Here is a 17,033-nt window from a genome sequence, read left to right on the forward strand (position 1 = left end):
GGCTAACTCACTCATTCCTGGCATTAGCACTAAAAGTGCAGGTCCTGGAAAACCCCTCAGCGCAGGCCAACAGAGACAGTTGGCCACCATCCCTGGCTCCTGTGACCCTGTGAGTATCTGATTCATTTCTCTCCCCCTCCTGACCCGCTTCCTCCATTTTCTCTGTCCATATGGTTAGAACCACAGTCAAGGACAGGTTCTAATCTCTAATTTTGTTACGGCATGGGCAATTTCATGTTTTATTGCCCATGACACAACTATAGTTTAAAATAATCCCATTTTTAAAAGTCTCATATTTTACTGTTAGGAAATCATCAAAGTTATAAGCCTGATGTCTGTATTTTTATAAAAGAAGTCTAATTTAGGAACCATTGTAGGGAATGAGTTTAGCGAACTCATCAGATCACTTATTTTCCAATGGAACCACTTAAACATATACCCCATTATCGCTGAGAAATCATGAGATGCAGGGACGGGCCTTGTTTTTAAGGTACTTTGGGTATTGCCTGCTACCTGGCTTCACAGGAAGTTCTATGAGAGACTCAGGAACTATATGACTCCATGTGGCTATTTTGCTTACTGTGTTAACCTCAGCGCTCAAAACCAGCTGGCCAGGTGGATGAACAAACAAGTAAATGAAAATGAAAACATGAGAAAGCTAAATGTTGAGATGTGTGCTACATTCTCTGTAGATCAGAAACTCAGAGAAGGAAGGGAAGTGTGAGGTGTACTGTACTGGGTGAAGACTCACAGGGGTCGAGAACAGCTATAGCATGGGAAGGGGAGGCTCATTTTTCGTCTTCCTCACTCAGTTTCTGACTCATTGTATTATAGGACAGAGCATAAAGCCCAGCGTATGTAGATAAGGGAATTGGCTTTCACCAGATGGTAGTCCACTAGCATACCCCTCCCCTGTGTTTTGGAATTCACACTCCCCAAGGATATGGAACAATGGCAAGGGAGTCAGGGCTGGGCCTGCTAGGCCTGTTCTCTTCTTGACCACCTCCAAGTTTCTTCTATTTGAATGTGTTCTTTTGAAAACAAAGATGTAGATTTTATGAATGTTTTCACCAGTTTACGATTAAACCTAATGAAAAACAACAGGCCGGGCGCCATGGCTCACGCCTGTAATCCCAACACTTTGGGAGGCGGAGGCGGGCAGATCGTCTGAGGTCAGGAGATGGAGATCATCCTGGCTAACACGTGAAACCCCGTCTCTACTAAAATCACAAAAAAAAATTAGCCAGACGTGGTAGTGGTAGCGGGCGCCTGTAGTCCCAGCTACTCGGGAGGCTGAGGCAAGAAAATGGCATGAACCCGGGAGGCGGAGCTTGCAGTGAGCCAAGATTGTGCCACTGCACTCCAGCCCGGGCCGACAGAGCGAGACTCCGTCTCAAAAAAAAGAAAAAAAAACAACAACAACCAGGCTGAACCTCATTTTCACTTGCTTTCCTAACTCTTTGCCTATTTCCTTGCGGCCTCTCCTTCTTTAGCCACCCGGCTCTACCTCGTCTCGCACACAGATTTCTACCCGATCCTTCCACTCTGGCAGTCAGCAATGGGCCTTAATTGACACATCATTAAAAAATACTCAGGCACCATCTGAACTGGAATAAGAATAAATTCCAGGCAAAGGGCTCAAGCCAGCCTTCCAGATTTCAGTGTCAGAGGGCCGTCTCAGAGGAGGCAAAGTCATTTTTTCTGTCGTCTTTCTCCAGCATTGCAACGATTCTAAACAAGCCAAATTGGAATAAACGCTCCATGACACTACTCACCACCTTGTGTTTTCATAGGGGCGGCTGCCTAACAGTTTACACTGAACTATTTAACACTAGCCCATTTGCTCTGACAGCTCTTTTATTATAGATGACCACCCCAGGCCTTGGGAGGTTCATTTTGTCCAATATTGGTTTCATTTGGGTATGATCATTTTGTTCGGAGTTGTTTACTGTGCAGACTGCTGCTAACCTCCTCCTATCATTGATTGCCTACCAGGAGAAGCAGTCCAGCTCAGTTTCCTGGTTCCAAGAAAGAGAATTCAGCAAGATGAGGGTCAAATTACCCCAAACTCCAGATCATCTCTATCAACAATGTCATATGTGCAGGAAAGAGAAGCTTTATTATTTGTCTTTCTCTGTTTTCTGAAGCTAAGAAGACAATTGCTTCCTCGCAAACATGGACAGATTAAATACACTACATTCTGTCCTTTTCACCATCTGCTTCTTGCTTATTTTATTTTAAGCTGCATGACTAAACTTTATTATCTGACGGGTGAAGGTGGGCCCTGCTGCTGCTGTGCTCTACTCCTTGAGGCTTGGAATGAATGCAAAGTTGCAGGGCTAATCTGCAAAGGGGTGAGTCAGAAATCAATCGGCCACTGTGCAATTATCACTCGCTGTGTCAAATAGCGAGACATTAGCATTCTAAGATTCCTCTTGGCAAGATTCACAGCAGGGGGAAGGGAGTGATGGAAGGGGAACAACAACAACAAAAATCTTGTCTTGTTTTATTCCTCTGAATATCCATATTTGCATAATATCCCTTCTCTTTGTGCTTCCCTACAAGTGCTGTGAAGAAGATTCTGTTCCCAAGCTCTGTCTCTTAAACTTTTCCTGAACCTCTTGGGGTTTCTAGTCTCCCTACTATCCACCTTTCTTATTTCCCAAAATATGTTAAAGCATTCTATCACCTCTATCACCATAAGCCTGCAGAATCCTCCTTGGAAACTTCTGACAATTCATTTTGAGCCCCATTCATTCTGATTTCTGCTACATTTAATCTGATTTCTAGGACAGGAACCAAGGTAAGGCAAGATAGGCACTCACCTTGAGTACTCGGTTATAAAATTTAAGAGAACATCAAAATCTCAGTAGCCTAGATTAATATTTCAATGCCATATATTTTAACGTTTTTAAAATTAACCTTTTATTTTGAGATAATTATTTCATATGCAGTTGTAAGAAATGATACAGAAACATTTCCCCACCACTATCCTTTACCCAGTTTCCCCCAATGGTATGATCCTGTAAAACTAAAGTATCACAACCAGGATATTGACATTGATATAGTCAAGATACAGAACATTTTCATCACCGCAAGTGTTCCTCACATTGCCCTTGTAGTCACATCCCCTTTCCTCCCACCTCCACCATTCTTAGCCCTAGACCATCACTAATTTGTTTCTCATTTCTACAATTGTGTCCTGTTGAGAATGTTATCTAAATAGAGTCATACAGTATATAACCTTTGGGATATTTTGGTTGTTTCACTCAGCATAATTCTCTGGAGATTCATCCAGGTTGTCATGTGTATCAATGGTTTGTTCCTTTGGGTTGCTGAATAGTGTTCCATGGCACCGATGTGCCATAGTTTGCTTGTTCATTCACTTGCTGAAGGACATCTGGATTGTTCCAGTTTAGGGCTATTTACCCAGAAAGTGAATATAGTTTTATTTATCTGAGATAAATGCCCAGGAGGGCAATTGTTGGGTCATATGGTTGTTGCATGTTTTCAAGAAACTGCTGGACTTATTTTCCAGAATGTACCATTTTACATTTTACATTTCCACCAGCAATGTATGAGTGATCCAGTTTCACTATCTTCACTGGCATTTGGCTTTGTCATTATGTTTTTATCTGAGCCATCTTGATAGGTGTGTAATGATATTTTATCATGATTTTAATTTGCATTTTCCTAATGGCCAATGATGTTTAACATATTTTCATAAGCTTACTTGCCATCTGTGTGTCCTCTTCAAAAAAAAAGTCTCTTTATATCTTTTGCCCATTTCTAATCGGATTGTTTGTTTATTTACTAGCAAGTTTTTAGAGTTTTTTATATATTCTAGATACTTGTCTTTTGTTGAGTTTGTGTTTTGCAAATGTATGTATGGGTGTGTGTTCACATGTATGTGTTGACCAATTATTTTTTACAATTTAAAAAATATATTTACATAACTATAAGGAAAGGGTGAAATGCAAAACATCTAACACTTATGGCATGGAAATCAACCACCAATTATAATCGATGCTGGCCTCGAATGACAGATAGGCCTGTTGTTACATGAATCAGCACAAAATCTACCTTACCACTAGAATACATGTAATCCAGATATAATGCTAAAACGTGCTTTTTGCTTTTACATTATGCACATAGAAACTTCAGGGTTACCTGCTGAAATTTTTGTCTTAATATTCATCAATGTCATTTATAACCAGTTAGCAGGTATTTGTTGCTGGCTATGTTCAAGATGCTCACATACATGTAATTAATTAACTAAATCCTTTCTATACATTGACAGACATTTCTGAAGGACAGAAAAATGTGAGAACATCATTAATATTTGCTTCAAAATTAGTATACTTTATTATAATAATAACAATTATATAATTTGGATATTTGAGGTATTATTTCCTTATGCAAATATGGATCCCAATGGACAAACTTACTAGGTAACTTCAATAAATCATCTTAACGATCCTGACAAGTATTAGCATTCCCTTTCTTTCCAGATGGAAAAATTGATTACCTTGAAATTGGCAGAGCCTGAACCAACAGCCATGTTGTTGTTATTGTTTTTACTGTAGATCCTGTCCCATTCATCATGTGTGAAAAGAAGCTCTTTGAAAATGACAAAACTTCATATGAATTGCAGATAATTTTATTTCTATTAAAAATGAAATATTCTTCTGATGAAAATGTCTGAGGAAAGTGGTTTATGGACTGTATCTTTGAATAGATCCTCAATTCTAAAAGACAAGTAAGCAATTGACTGATAGTTGGTTTTACTTTATTGTTCTTTAATGTCCAAATTCTTTTTAGGCTCCAGGCAGAGCTACAGACTTCACCTTTTTCACGTTGGGGTTTTAAACTTTTTTCTAAAGAGTAGTTTCCCTATAACCATCTATTGATTTGTTATAGTTTTGTAGAACAGCAAATCTCTTGCTCCGTAGGCCAATTTATTAGTCTAATAATAATTAGACTATATCATTAAGATATTAGTCTGACATCTAATGTTAGCATTCCCTTTTCTTCAGATGGAAAAATTGATTACCTGGAAATAGTCTAATTATTAGTAGTCTATATCATTAAGTTATTAGTCTAATATTATCAGTATTACTGAGATCAAAAGTCGAATCTCATGCTCTCTGTGAGAATTTGGATAAAGGGCAGGACTTCCATTTTAGTCATATTTGAAAAATGAAACCAGGCATGCAACTGGTGCTCTGGAAAAGTTTGTTTGCCCTCCACTAGCTGAACATTTTTCTACAATAATCTTAAGGCTGTCTACGTTATTTTATTTTTTAAAAGTCTCAGGACTCCTATTTTGATAGATTAGAAATCTCCGGACCATTAGGAGACGTTAACTTGTTGAAGATGGATGGAAAGCCGAGAGCCTGCCCACCGCCGGACCACCAGCCAGCACCAAGAGGACACGAAAGAGGAAGTCCTCCTCTCAGCTAAGGCCCAGAAGCCCTAAGAAGTGTCCCAAGATACCGAAGAAGGGAAAAGCAACTCATCGAGGGAGAGCCAGGAAGAAAAGTGCTCCAAAAAAGACCGCGGCTGTAAGAACACCTGAGGACGGGAGCGGGCCGGCACCATCCGGCCCCAGTGTCCCGCTGAACCAGGAGCTCCCTCAGCATGAGCTGCAGCCGGAGGCACCGAGTGAGGGGACCCAGCCAGAGGAAAAACTGAGTAAGGGGACCCAGCCGGAAGAGCAAGTGAATGAGGGGACCCAGCCAGACCCACTGAGTGAGGGGACGCAGGCGGAGGAACAGAGTGAGGGGACACAGCCGGACCCACTGAGTGAGGGGACGCAGGCGGAGGAACAGAGTGAGGGGACACAGCCGGACTCACTGAGTGAGGGGACACAGCCGGACCCACTGAGTGAGGGGACGCAGGCGGAAAAACAGAGTGAGGGGACACAGCCGGACTCACTGAGTGAGGGGACACAGCCGGACCCACTGAGTGAGGGGACACAGCCGGACCCACTGAGTGAGGGGACTGCAACCAACTCCATTCTCTCCCTGAGCAGCGAGTAACTTCATGCCCAGCCCCGAGACCTAGGAGCCATCGGAGGTCTGACCCAGAGAACTCACCAACAGGGTGCGCCCCATGGTGAAAATAAAATGAATCTGTTAAAGAGAGAGAGAGACAGAGAGAGAGAGAGAGAGAACTCCGTCACCACTTTTTTCCCGGAGTCCCCACCGCTTCCGACACTATCTTTTTCTCTAGCGTTCTGCTGTTGTGGTCCCTGGCGCATGCTTGTTTCACAAAACGCCAAGAGTAGATCAATGGATGTCATTGGAAAAAAAACAAAAAAATAAAAAAACAGAAAGTTTACCATTTCTCAATGTTTACTAAAGTGATATCCTAATAATACACCTTTTAAGGCAAAGCATGGGGAAGAACCACATAGGTCAGCTAGGAAAACACCAAATGATTCAATTAAGTTGGAAATACTCATTTAGTTGAGTGGACATCTGTCAACCTTAATCTGGTTCAGTATAATGCTAATTCTATATTGACTCCAATTTTATGAATTTGTTGTTGGTATAAGACTATAGGCTTACTAATATTCTCATAAATGTGGCACATTACCAGGATATTCCTCTTTCAACTGTTTTAGTGATTAATGGAAAGAAGTTGTTTAGAGGGAACAAAATATTCATATAAAATTAGCAACAGGAACCATTTGCACAAAGGAGCTAAAAAGTAAAAAGTGTACAGAGGAATAAAAAAGAGCAAAACGATTTGGGAGGCCGAGGAGGGTGGATCACCTGAGGTCAAGAATTTGAGACTAGCCTGGCCATACCATGGTGAAACCCCATCTCCACTAAAAATACAAAAAATTAGCTGGGTGTGGTGGCAGGCACCTGTAATCCCAGCTACTCAGGAGGCTGAGGCATGAGAATCATTTGAACCCAAGAGGCCAAGGTTGCAGTGACCCGAGATTGTGCCATTGCACTCCAGCTTGGGTGATAGAATGAGACTCTGTCTCAAAAAAAAAAAAAAAAAAAAAAGGGCAAAAAGAGAAGGCCAGGGACTGGCTGGCATCCATAAGCAGAGAATAGAAAGAAGAGAGCCAAAACAGGTAAATACATAGAGTATACTAAGAAAGGAATGGATGCATGATCAACAGAGGGTCAAAAAAAGTTTTCAGAAGGATACAGAAAGAAATAACAGCTTTCAAATTTAACCTGGAGGAAGTTGTTGGTGATTCTAGAGAGCACACTTGTGTTTGTTAGTCAAGAGACCTAGGACATTGCAGGTAATATGGAGGAAATAGAGGCAGCTGGTAGAGCTGTAGCAAGTAATCAGTTATCTGCATTTGGAGGTGTCTGTTAAGAGGGAAGTTCCCAGGGGAACATGGTAGGACATAAACCATTCTATCCTCATATGCTTCCAGGGATATGGCCAATGTCCCTTCCTCCTCTGAGCTCCTGTAGTTTATCCATCTGTGACCCTCATTTGGCACTTAGGACCTGCTGGCTTGTATTGTTCTTTATTTCTTTAGGAGCTGGTCTATTTCCTAAACAGCCTGTGAGCTTTTTAACAATTGCTTTATATTGTCTGCCACAATGCCTTGCACATAATGTTAGTGATAGTGATAGTTGTAGAGGTAGCAGTAGTAAAACTAGTAATAGAAAGAGCTGTTACTGTGACTTTGCTAAGTACTTTATGTATCTTATTTCATTTAATTCTCCTCCTAGGGTAGCTACTATTATTATCTGTCATTATCTCCAATGTAAAAGTGAAGACACTGAGGCTCAGAGAAGTTCAATAACTTGGTTCTACTCAGCTTGTAGATGACAGAGTTGGGATTCAGATTCAAAGGTTTCAAATCTCAGTTGCCAAAGTTTGAAAAGGAAGCTTTGGTACACACTATCTCATTTCTTTTTTGTTTTTTCACTAACATAAAATTTTAAACAATAAGATTTTATCAGATACTCAGTGCAATAAGTTGTTTTATGTCTCTCGCTGGAATTTTCAATTATCTTGGCTTTTATGATTTGTCACCAGAAGCAAAATGGTTTATGTCTGGGAGAACCCTGAAGCCATGATGGCTCTGGTGAATGTGGGAGCCTGAAAAGCACTGCATCTCTGACCAGAAAGATAGAAAAAATAGTACAGGAAACATTGTCTGTCAAATAAGCCACTCACAGAAACAAAGGCCAGGCAGAGGCCAGATAGCACTACCAGGTGAAATATAGGTACCTGGCTAATTTGAATTTCAGATAAACAAGTTTTTCAATATAACTATGTCCCAAATGTTGCATGGAATATACTTATATTAAAAAGTATTCATTTAAAAATCTGAAATCCAAATTTAACTGGGAATCCTGCATTTTTACTTACTGAATCTGGCAACCCCAAGGCCAGAACGCATTCTCCCATTTTTGATATACTAAGGAAGTACAGGTCTGAGCCGTAAACCACCAAGGGAGAAAGGAACATTTCTGTCATTCTTCTGCAAATCAGTCCTGTTGCTTAAAATAAACCTGACCAACTTTAAAGAATTAGAAGTTTTGTTTGGTTTTAAGTCTGAATCATATTCATTCAAAATACAGAAAATCATTTAACTAAAAAATGCTCTTAAGTTCTTTGTACTTCTCTCTCTCTCTCACACACACACACATACACACACACACACACACACGAACTTAGAAAACAATGATTTGAACCCCCTTCTTCTTGCAATAACTGATTACATTAACTTCACGGATTCTGCAAGGCAAACACAGGAATTGGAGTTCTAGTTTCCTGTATTCATTCAAAATCCCCAGAATCATTCTCTATTTTCCCTCAGATATTAGTTCTCTGCAGGAAACCACAGGGTTCTGAACTGAAAAAGAACTTTGGATGAATGCTTATAGGAGTGGATGATCTCAGTCTGTTCATTTGTGGGTCAATCAAAATTCTTCTTTACTTGAATTAGTCAGATAATCATATTTCTGATGCTCCACCTGATCGAATTTATGCTGAAATTTAGAAGAAAGTGTTACTCCCTGACCTAGCACAGCTGATTGTAGCCAGCACCCAGGCACCTAGGCACCCTGGCAAGATCTGGGGAGCTCTGATACTTCTTTCAAATGGAGTTGGGTAACTGCTTGATTTCTAGGGGCTGCAGTTCCTACAGAAGGTGAACTTGGACTCACTTTCCTTTCTTCTCTCTTCTTGCCCCTCGCCTCCTACTTTCCCCCACCATCCTACTTTACTCTCAACATTCAATGCCCTGAACAGGGACTGATAGGGTTTGGCTGTGTCTCCCGCCAAATCTCATCTTGAATTGTAATCCCCATAATCCCCATGTGTCATGGGAGGGACCCAGTGGGAGGTAATTGAATCATGGGGGCGGTTTCCCCTAGGCTGTTCTTGTGATAGTGAGCAGTTCTCATGAGATCTGATGGTTTTATAAGTGTCTGACATTTCCTGGTACTCATTCTCTCTACTGCCACCTTGTGAAGAGGCACCTTCCGCCATGATTGTAAGTTTCTCGAGGCCTCCCTAGCCATGCAGAACTGTGAGTCAATTAAATCTCTTTTCTTTATAAATTACCCACTCTCAAGTATTTCTTCATAGCAGTGTGAGAACAGACTAACACAGGAACATTGCAATTTCTTTCCAAGAGTCATAGGGACAAGTTCTTCTCACAGTGGGAAAGACATTCTAGACCAAATGCTTCTATCATAGAAACATTTAGAGGTACAAGGAAGTAGACACTGGTAATCCATATTTCTTTAATTCACCAGAAAGTGTCTTCCTTTCCTTCTACATTTCTTAAAATTTAAGAGTAAATTATTCACTTAATACCTGAAAGGTGACTAACTACTTGGTGCTAGCATTACCGAAGGCATGGTTTCATTACAAAGTTCTCCATTTTGTCAATCTATATTGCTCGTGATGAGTTATTTTCCTAATCATAATGTGAGTCCTCTGAACTTCTTTATCTGTTAATGAGTCCACACCAATCCCACTGAAAATAAAGTGATTCTCATCTGATGAAACCAGGTTCTAGAAGGAACACTCTAAGACAGCAGCCAAATCTCTTTGGGAATGGATGGCTCTACTGTATCTACAGCATCACCAGAAGATGTGAAATACATTGTCATTTCTACTGGCTATTTATTTTAAAGGAAAAAACATAGTAACAAACAACAAAACAGAAGTGGACAGAAATCCTTAAAACCCTGAAAACAAATACCTAACTAATGTTGACTGAATTTCAGAAAATACCATCAATTGCTTGTGATGAATGACAATGATTCTAAATATGGATGTATGTGAATATAACATTGGCTTTTAAGATGTTTTTGTCCTCACTCAATTTTATTGTTTCAAAATGAAGTTTTGCTGCTATCTAGGTTATAAGGTTGACAAAATGCTTTACTTTGAAACAAGCCAAGTTTTTACTTAGAAAAAATAGTAACTTGCAGAGATTACTTTGTTAGTATTTCAATTTTCTGATTGCCAACAATCAATTTAAATGTTCCCCTGGAGTTCTTTGCCATACTGAAAATTTAAAGACAAATCACAGAGTCAGGATAGTTACTGCCAAGGCCCGTGTCTGAAAGTATCTTCTTCTCTAATGTGGTTAAAATATTCAAGATTCCAGGAATTTCACAGGAATATGTGAGCAATATTAGGAATGTCATGGATTCTGAGCATGAAATTTGTCTTCGATATACATGTCTTTTTTATCATACATTGAATAAATTTGGTATTATTTTCTCTTACAAATTAGCTGTAACTTACGTTTCACTCTACATTACTGAGGGGAAAAAAGCATGATGTGGGACATTATATGATCCTTGGGTATTCCGTCGGGAAAAGACTTAATCTCTAATGTCCAGGAGCTGATTTCTCAGCTTGTGGATGATTTTGGACTGCTTTTCTGCAACAGCATCTGTTTTGAGATTATAAAATTCTCGTTAACATTTCCACTAGAACAAATAATGAAAGGTGCCAAAATGGAATAAAATAGTGAATTATTCTTTCTTTTAAAGAGCAAATAATTGGGTACAGTAATGACTGTAAAATGACATTATTAAATTGTGTGGATTTTTTAATTGATTTTTTTATTTGAAAAGCCACAACTGAACAACTAGTATGAAGGAACAATGCTAGGTGCAGTGAAGAATATAATGGTGAAATGGATACAAAGAGAAAACAAAAAATGGCTTCATAGGCTTGATGTAACCTGCTCATACTCAAAGATAATTGGGAGTCAACACTTTTGGCCTTATGTGATGAGCACTTTCATGATCTCTGTGTATCTGTAAGTGGGTGTGGGTGTATATATTATGTGTGCATTTCAGTGTGTGTCTAAAAGTGTTTATGTGTTGTGTCTATGTTCAACCTGGGCCTCAAATCAATTGCTCTGGTTTTATGCCTCCAGATTAGATTACCTGAAGGAGCTGGAGCCGATTTTAGGTGCTATTTCTGTTGCCTACCCTCAAGTAGTCTTTGCAGTGAGGAAAATAGGAAGTAATGAGTTGTAGCATTCTCCATACCCCCATCTCCAACATTTATAACTAGCGCTGTTACAAGAAGTGATGTGAATAAACATACAAGTTGCTGAATTATTTATATATCATTTCTATTAACTTAGTGAGATATATTTTGTAAATTACTAATAGTTTCCAAAAGCTGAAAATCATTTAGACTAATTGGTACATTATACAATCTGTGTAATTGATTTTTAAATGAATTGGTCCCTAAGTGAGTTTTGAATATCCTATAATAATTGGTTTCTAATAAATGTATGAATAAATGAGTGATTAATGCATTTATATAGAAAGCAGCTGATCGGTCTTTAGTTCGGCTGAAAGGCCCAGTACACTGGTGCAGAAAGTCCACTAGAGAGCTAAGCGTGACTTACCAGCATGTCATTATTACAAACCAGAAATTGTAGACTGTAATGAAAAATGTCCATCTTCCATTCTTTGATAATGAAAGCAGTTTAATAAATAAGAGATATTTACTTTAGACATAAGTTTTACTTAATTGTGAATTGTAGGATTGAGAGATTCTAAATATTTGGGTTCCTATTGATAATTTCAGTGATGAATGAAAAGATAGCAGTTTTCTTTACAACAGAAGGATGTTCAGTTAGAATAAGAAATTTACAAAAGCATATTAAATGATGAGTGTGTTGGGGTTGTTTTTCAAGCTGATTGGGAAGGACACTCTCTCTTTTAAGAAGAGATATATGGCTGCCTATAGGAGACCTCATGGTCACTTGCCAAATGTTAATGTTCAGCACTTAGTGTTTCTGGCTCAGACCCAGTCTTAGCATCTCAGGATCTGTTAAGTTGTTCCATCTTCTAAAAGGCAATTGGAACTTGAGAGGAATTCTGACATCCTTTGTGCAAATGGATACTGCAAACCAGAAAACATAGAAAGAAACACAAGGAACTATTGCATACTTACATTTGTTATGTAAATATGATAATACTTCTGTATTATTTGCTGCTGTTTATTCACAAATGTCAAAATGCCATACAATTTGCAGGGAACATGTATAATTGGTTAGCCCTGTAAAATCAATTCCCTCTTCCTTTGGGTACTAGACCTCAGTTTCCTTTTGAGGGAAACTGCACCTTTGAATACAGCTTGGTGGTACTCCTGCCAGTGAAGGAACCCTGTTCTTTCCTTATCCAAGCAACAGGCATGTGACCCAATTTCTACCTCTGAAATATAAATCATAAGCTGAATGGCAGAGAATGAACATGTTTGCATGTGACTCAATCCTTCAGTGGAACCTGGAGAAGACCATCAAGTAATTCTTGTAGTGATGTTCCTGAGCCCCTAGAAGCTGCCTGGCTCCTGCCCTTTCCTGCTTGATTTTCAGCCTCTGCTTTAATCCTAAAACTTTTCCATCATCTCTTAACAAATTGCCTTTTTTTTAAGGTAGCTAAATTCTGCTTTCTGTTGCTTACATCCAAAAACTGCAACTGACAAAATTCTCTTACTTCTCTTACTTTTTGCTTATGGAGTTGAAGAATATATATATATAACCCTAATGTTTAGTAACTTGTCTGTGGGTACATAACTAATCACTGGCCTAAAAGTAAAGGAGAATAATATCCAGATTAATACAATAAGTGGTATCATTCTTTTCAAATATTGCATTATTTACTCCATGTAATCTACCAAGCATTGGTACAGCTAGTGAGCTCAACAAATTCCAAGGCTGTTTTCAACCAGTAATCATTTACTTGTGTGGCATTGGTTGCTATTTTTTTAAATATTAGATTATAAGCTTTTCCAGGGTTGCTGTGCTTTCTGAAAGTAAGTTTTGAGTTTGCTTCCCTCTAAATCTTCCCTCTGACAGCTGTTATATTTAATCTTCCTAAAAATACTATTTTCAGGAGGTGGAGGAACCATGGTGAGAGAATTTCTGTCTCAAGGATCCACATTATCTACTCACTTTTTGTTTCATCTTTATGTTCTTCTCTTTCCTCAATGTAGTATAATTGGTTTCAAGTCTTGGAAGTTGAGGAGGAAATATGTGTCCTAAGTTATGCTTTTTCCTATCATATATTCACTCAGAATTATGTTTAAGTGCATAAATCCTCCCTGTTTGCTTAAGACTTAAGATTCTGAAACTCATAAGCCAAGCAGCCAGGGTGAGCACTAAATATACATTAGTTAACATTTCAAAATATTGCCCGACCATGCTACAATGAATTTTTATTGTTCAAGAGGTCAAAATTCATTATGTGGAAATTCATATTTTGATTCCATCTGATTAACCTTATTCCTAATCAAACACAGGAAACTAAAGGTTTATTGGGTTGTGTTTCTGGGAGATAAAAATGTCTCTACTAGGGTTTGTCTGTTCAGTCTAAACCTGATGTCCCCTGATGTGAAAAAGAGCTCATCATGGAAAGAGTATGAAATTTTATGGGGGTAAAGCCAGGTGTGGTGGCATATGCCTATAGTCCCAGCTACTCAGGGGGCTGAGGCAGGATCCCCTGAGGCCAGAAGTTCAAGTCCAGGCTGGGCAACATAGCGTGACTTCATCTCTTAAAAAATAATAATAAAAATATTTTAATGGGGTAGTCATCCTAGTTATATTCTTCATAAAGGAGAGTCTTTACTAACCTATACATGAATTATCATGAATAGAGAAAATCGATATTCTGTGAGATATATTTTTACAGGCTTTTTAGAGGAGCAGAAACCAACAACGGTATGATCAATCCTGTCAGCATAAGCCAAACCTCTGGCAAAGGACCTCTGTGGCACAAGGTTTTTATGTTTCTTCACATTAAATTTCTTTTCCTAACTGTATTTGGCTTATTCTTATTATTTGATGTTTGAACACTGACCACTGGGACCAAAGAAAGATGAACCAGAGCATCGAGGGGAATTCATGCTGGGATTACAATTTTGACCAAAGATGATGAGCTTGCACATGTGTAATGGGAACACAAGATGTTATTCCCATGATAACCCCTCAGAATGTCTGGTATATAAAACTTCTCCTATATGGTGAGGTCTTGGCTGAGACTGAGCCAGAAACTCTTATACTCCCTGCCTCTGAGATGCTGTTTTTCAAAAATATTGACTCTTAGAAAAGAATAATAATATCAGAGAATAGATACACAAGTTGTCATCTCAACTTCAACATTTAATGGAAGTTGGATTTAAACTCAGAAACTCTCATCCTACCTCTTTCAAATGATTGGTTTGAGGATCAGATACCATAGTGTACTTGAGATGGCTTTGTAAAGCACAATGGGCAGAACTAATGTAAATTATAATTTTCATATTTATCTAGGTATTATTTATCTAAATAAATTTGAAACTTAAATTTACTGAAGTTTGATGAAGAGGTAGGTCCTGGTAATGCCTAATAAATGCCATCAAAACAATGACACTTAAAAGTAATATTCAGTAAAAGACACATAGAAACTGTGCTTATAAAACTCTTCACTGGTTGAAAGGGATACAATGTAAATAGAATTCCTATTAATATAATGTTTAAGGATACAGATGTTACATTAATAAGGCTGTGAACACAGGTAATTATCACCAGCTAAGAGGAAAGCCTAGTTTTCAAGGTAAGTAGACTATTTTCATTCCATGCTCATTTTGAGTTTCATTCTACTTTTCAGAGTTCAGGAAAACAAATAATTCAAATAAAATGTTTGTCTTACAGTTTTGTAATACCCCATGATGTTATATAATTCTTAAAACTTAAATCAAAGAAACATCCACTTTAAGCCAATAAAATATTATAAAATAAATTAATACAGATTAGCATAGTTTGGGGCAGAAGATCCTGGGAGAGAGACAATCCACTCAGCACAGGAAGGAAAAAAGACTAGCTATGCACTCCTTTTCCCTATGGGTAAGTAGAGCCTTGACAGATCAAAGACATTGAATAAAATAGCTGTAACTCTATAGTGAATTATTTGCTTGGTAAAGAGGGAACCTCGCACCTGACAACAGCATGGGTGATGGTTTTCATGTGACCAGTCAGATGAGCACTCTCTTTCTCAGTCCTGCAGAAGATGGAGAAACTATCCAATGAGCAATGGGTGGAGAATGAGCTGGGCATGCAGCAAAACTGATGATCAATGTGCTGTGAGACCCAGTACTACGCTGGCCACAAGTAACAGACCCGTAGAGCTTCCCAAGCCCTGGATGTTCTTTCACTTCCAATTCTCATCACACATATCCTTAAAATAAGTCTGCTTTTCCTTTCAGTGGCTTATGTGAATCCCAGATCATAGCAACCAAGATAAATAAAACTAATTAAACTTTTTGGCACAACTTTCACCCCAAGTACATCACAGTCCTTGGCTACATTGCTGAGGTCACAATGGAAGACATCCATAGGGAGTCTGTGCAAACCTGGCATTGCCAGGGTGACTGAAGTCACCCCTGCTCTTTGCCCAAGTGCACTGTTCTACATGCACATGTGCCCCACATGACACTGCTCCACATCCCACCTCCCAGCAGGGGCAATATTATGTAAGTAGAAGCATCACCCTGTCCTTATGCTATTTTAAAAATCATGTTGTCACAAAAGAAACAAATAGAAATAGGCAGAACCTGAGCAAACAGAGTTATTTGTACATAATGTTCTCATCTCCCACCAGGAAGTGTCTATGTTCCATGAAAAGTCTAAATCCCACAGAAGTTTGGGAAGCTCACTCTGCGAGGTTTACACTGCTTTCACCTCCCAGGATGTCCTTGTTTCACTTGGCTAATTTCTTGAGGTCTACAGCATCCCCCTGTGGGGCAGAGAATAGAATCTCGTGTCTGACAAAGAAAGGAAAGAAAAAGCATACACACACACACACACACACACACACACACACACACTGAGTCTTTATTGACTAAATGCTACCTGGACTATTAAAGAGGACAGTGAGTGTTGAAATGCATTACTTATATGCCAGGCAGTAATAACTACATTTTGCCTTATAGCATTGATCAGAGTTTTACTATGCTTGGGGAAATTATCATTTATGTATATTTATAGGGAGCATAGGTAGGACAGAGTGTGATTTATCAGCACTTCAAGCCAATAACTGGTAGGAGAAAGTACCTAGATGGTCATGTTGTTACAGGATATTTGGGGTGTTGTTTTTCTGGTTGGAAACCTCTGTGGCCAGTGGTGCCTTTGCCTGAGCTTTGCTCAGGCCCTCTGGGCTTATTTTGCCCACTTGGTCTGGCAGTATGCTCTTGGCTTATGCTACTGGCCGGGTCCCATGCCTGCCAAGGGTGAGTCAGGCATAGAATGATGAGGGGTATGTCAGCAAGCATGGGTCCGGCCACTGTGCAGTCAAACATGCCAGCTGCTGCAGTGGGGCAGGCAGCTTCAGGTGCCAGCACAGGCACTGGCTCTCTGCAAGGCTGTGGCCAGACCAGGCACACCAAAAGCAGCTTTCACAGCTGGCACTAAGGAACACGGTGGTGCCCAGAAACTTGGAGACACCAGGAACCACACAAAACACCAAGACACCAGAGTCCAAAAGAGGGAGTCACAGCTCTGGCTTGAGGAGCTCCTAAGT

At 39.3% G+C, this 17,033-nt stretch overlaps 1 protein-coding gene across 1 annotated transcript; it reads left to right on the forward strand.

Annotated features, from left to right (window-relative positions):
- Positions 1-2,246: 2,246 nt before the first annotated feature.
- Positions 2,247-6,250, forward strand: LOC134737081 (variable charge X-linked protein 3-like). Its single transcript, XM_063642410.1, has 4 exons — positions 2,247-2,354; positions 2,791-2,803; positions 4,156-4,224; positions 5,365-6,250. The coding sequence occupies exons 1-4, from the start codon at positions 2,247-2,249 to the stop codon at positions 6,039-6,041; spliced, it is 867 nt and encodes a 288-aa protein (XP_063498480.1). The 3' UTR covers positions 6,042-6,250.
- Positions 6,251-17,033: the final 10,783 nt, after the last annotated feature.

The sequence above is a fragment of the Symphalangus syndactylus genome, chromosome 7 (genome assembly GCF_028878055.3).
Source record: "Symphalangus syndactylus isolate Jambi chromosome 7, NHGRI_mSymSyn1-v2.1_pri, whole genome shotgun sequence".
NCBI lineage: Eukaryota > Metazoa > Chordata > Mammalia > Primates > Hylobatidae > Symphalangus > Symphalangus syndactylus.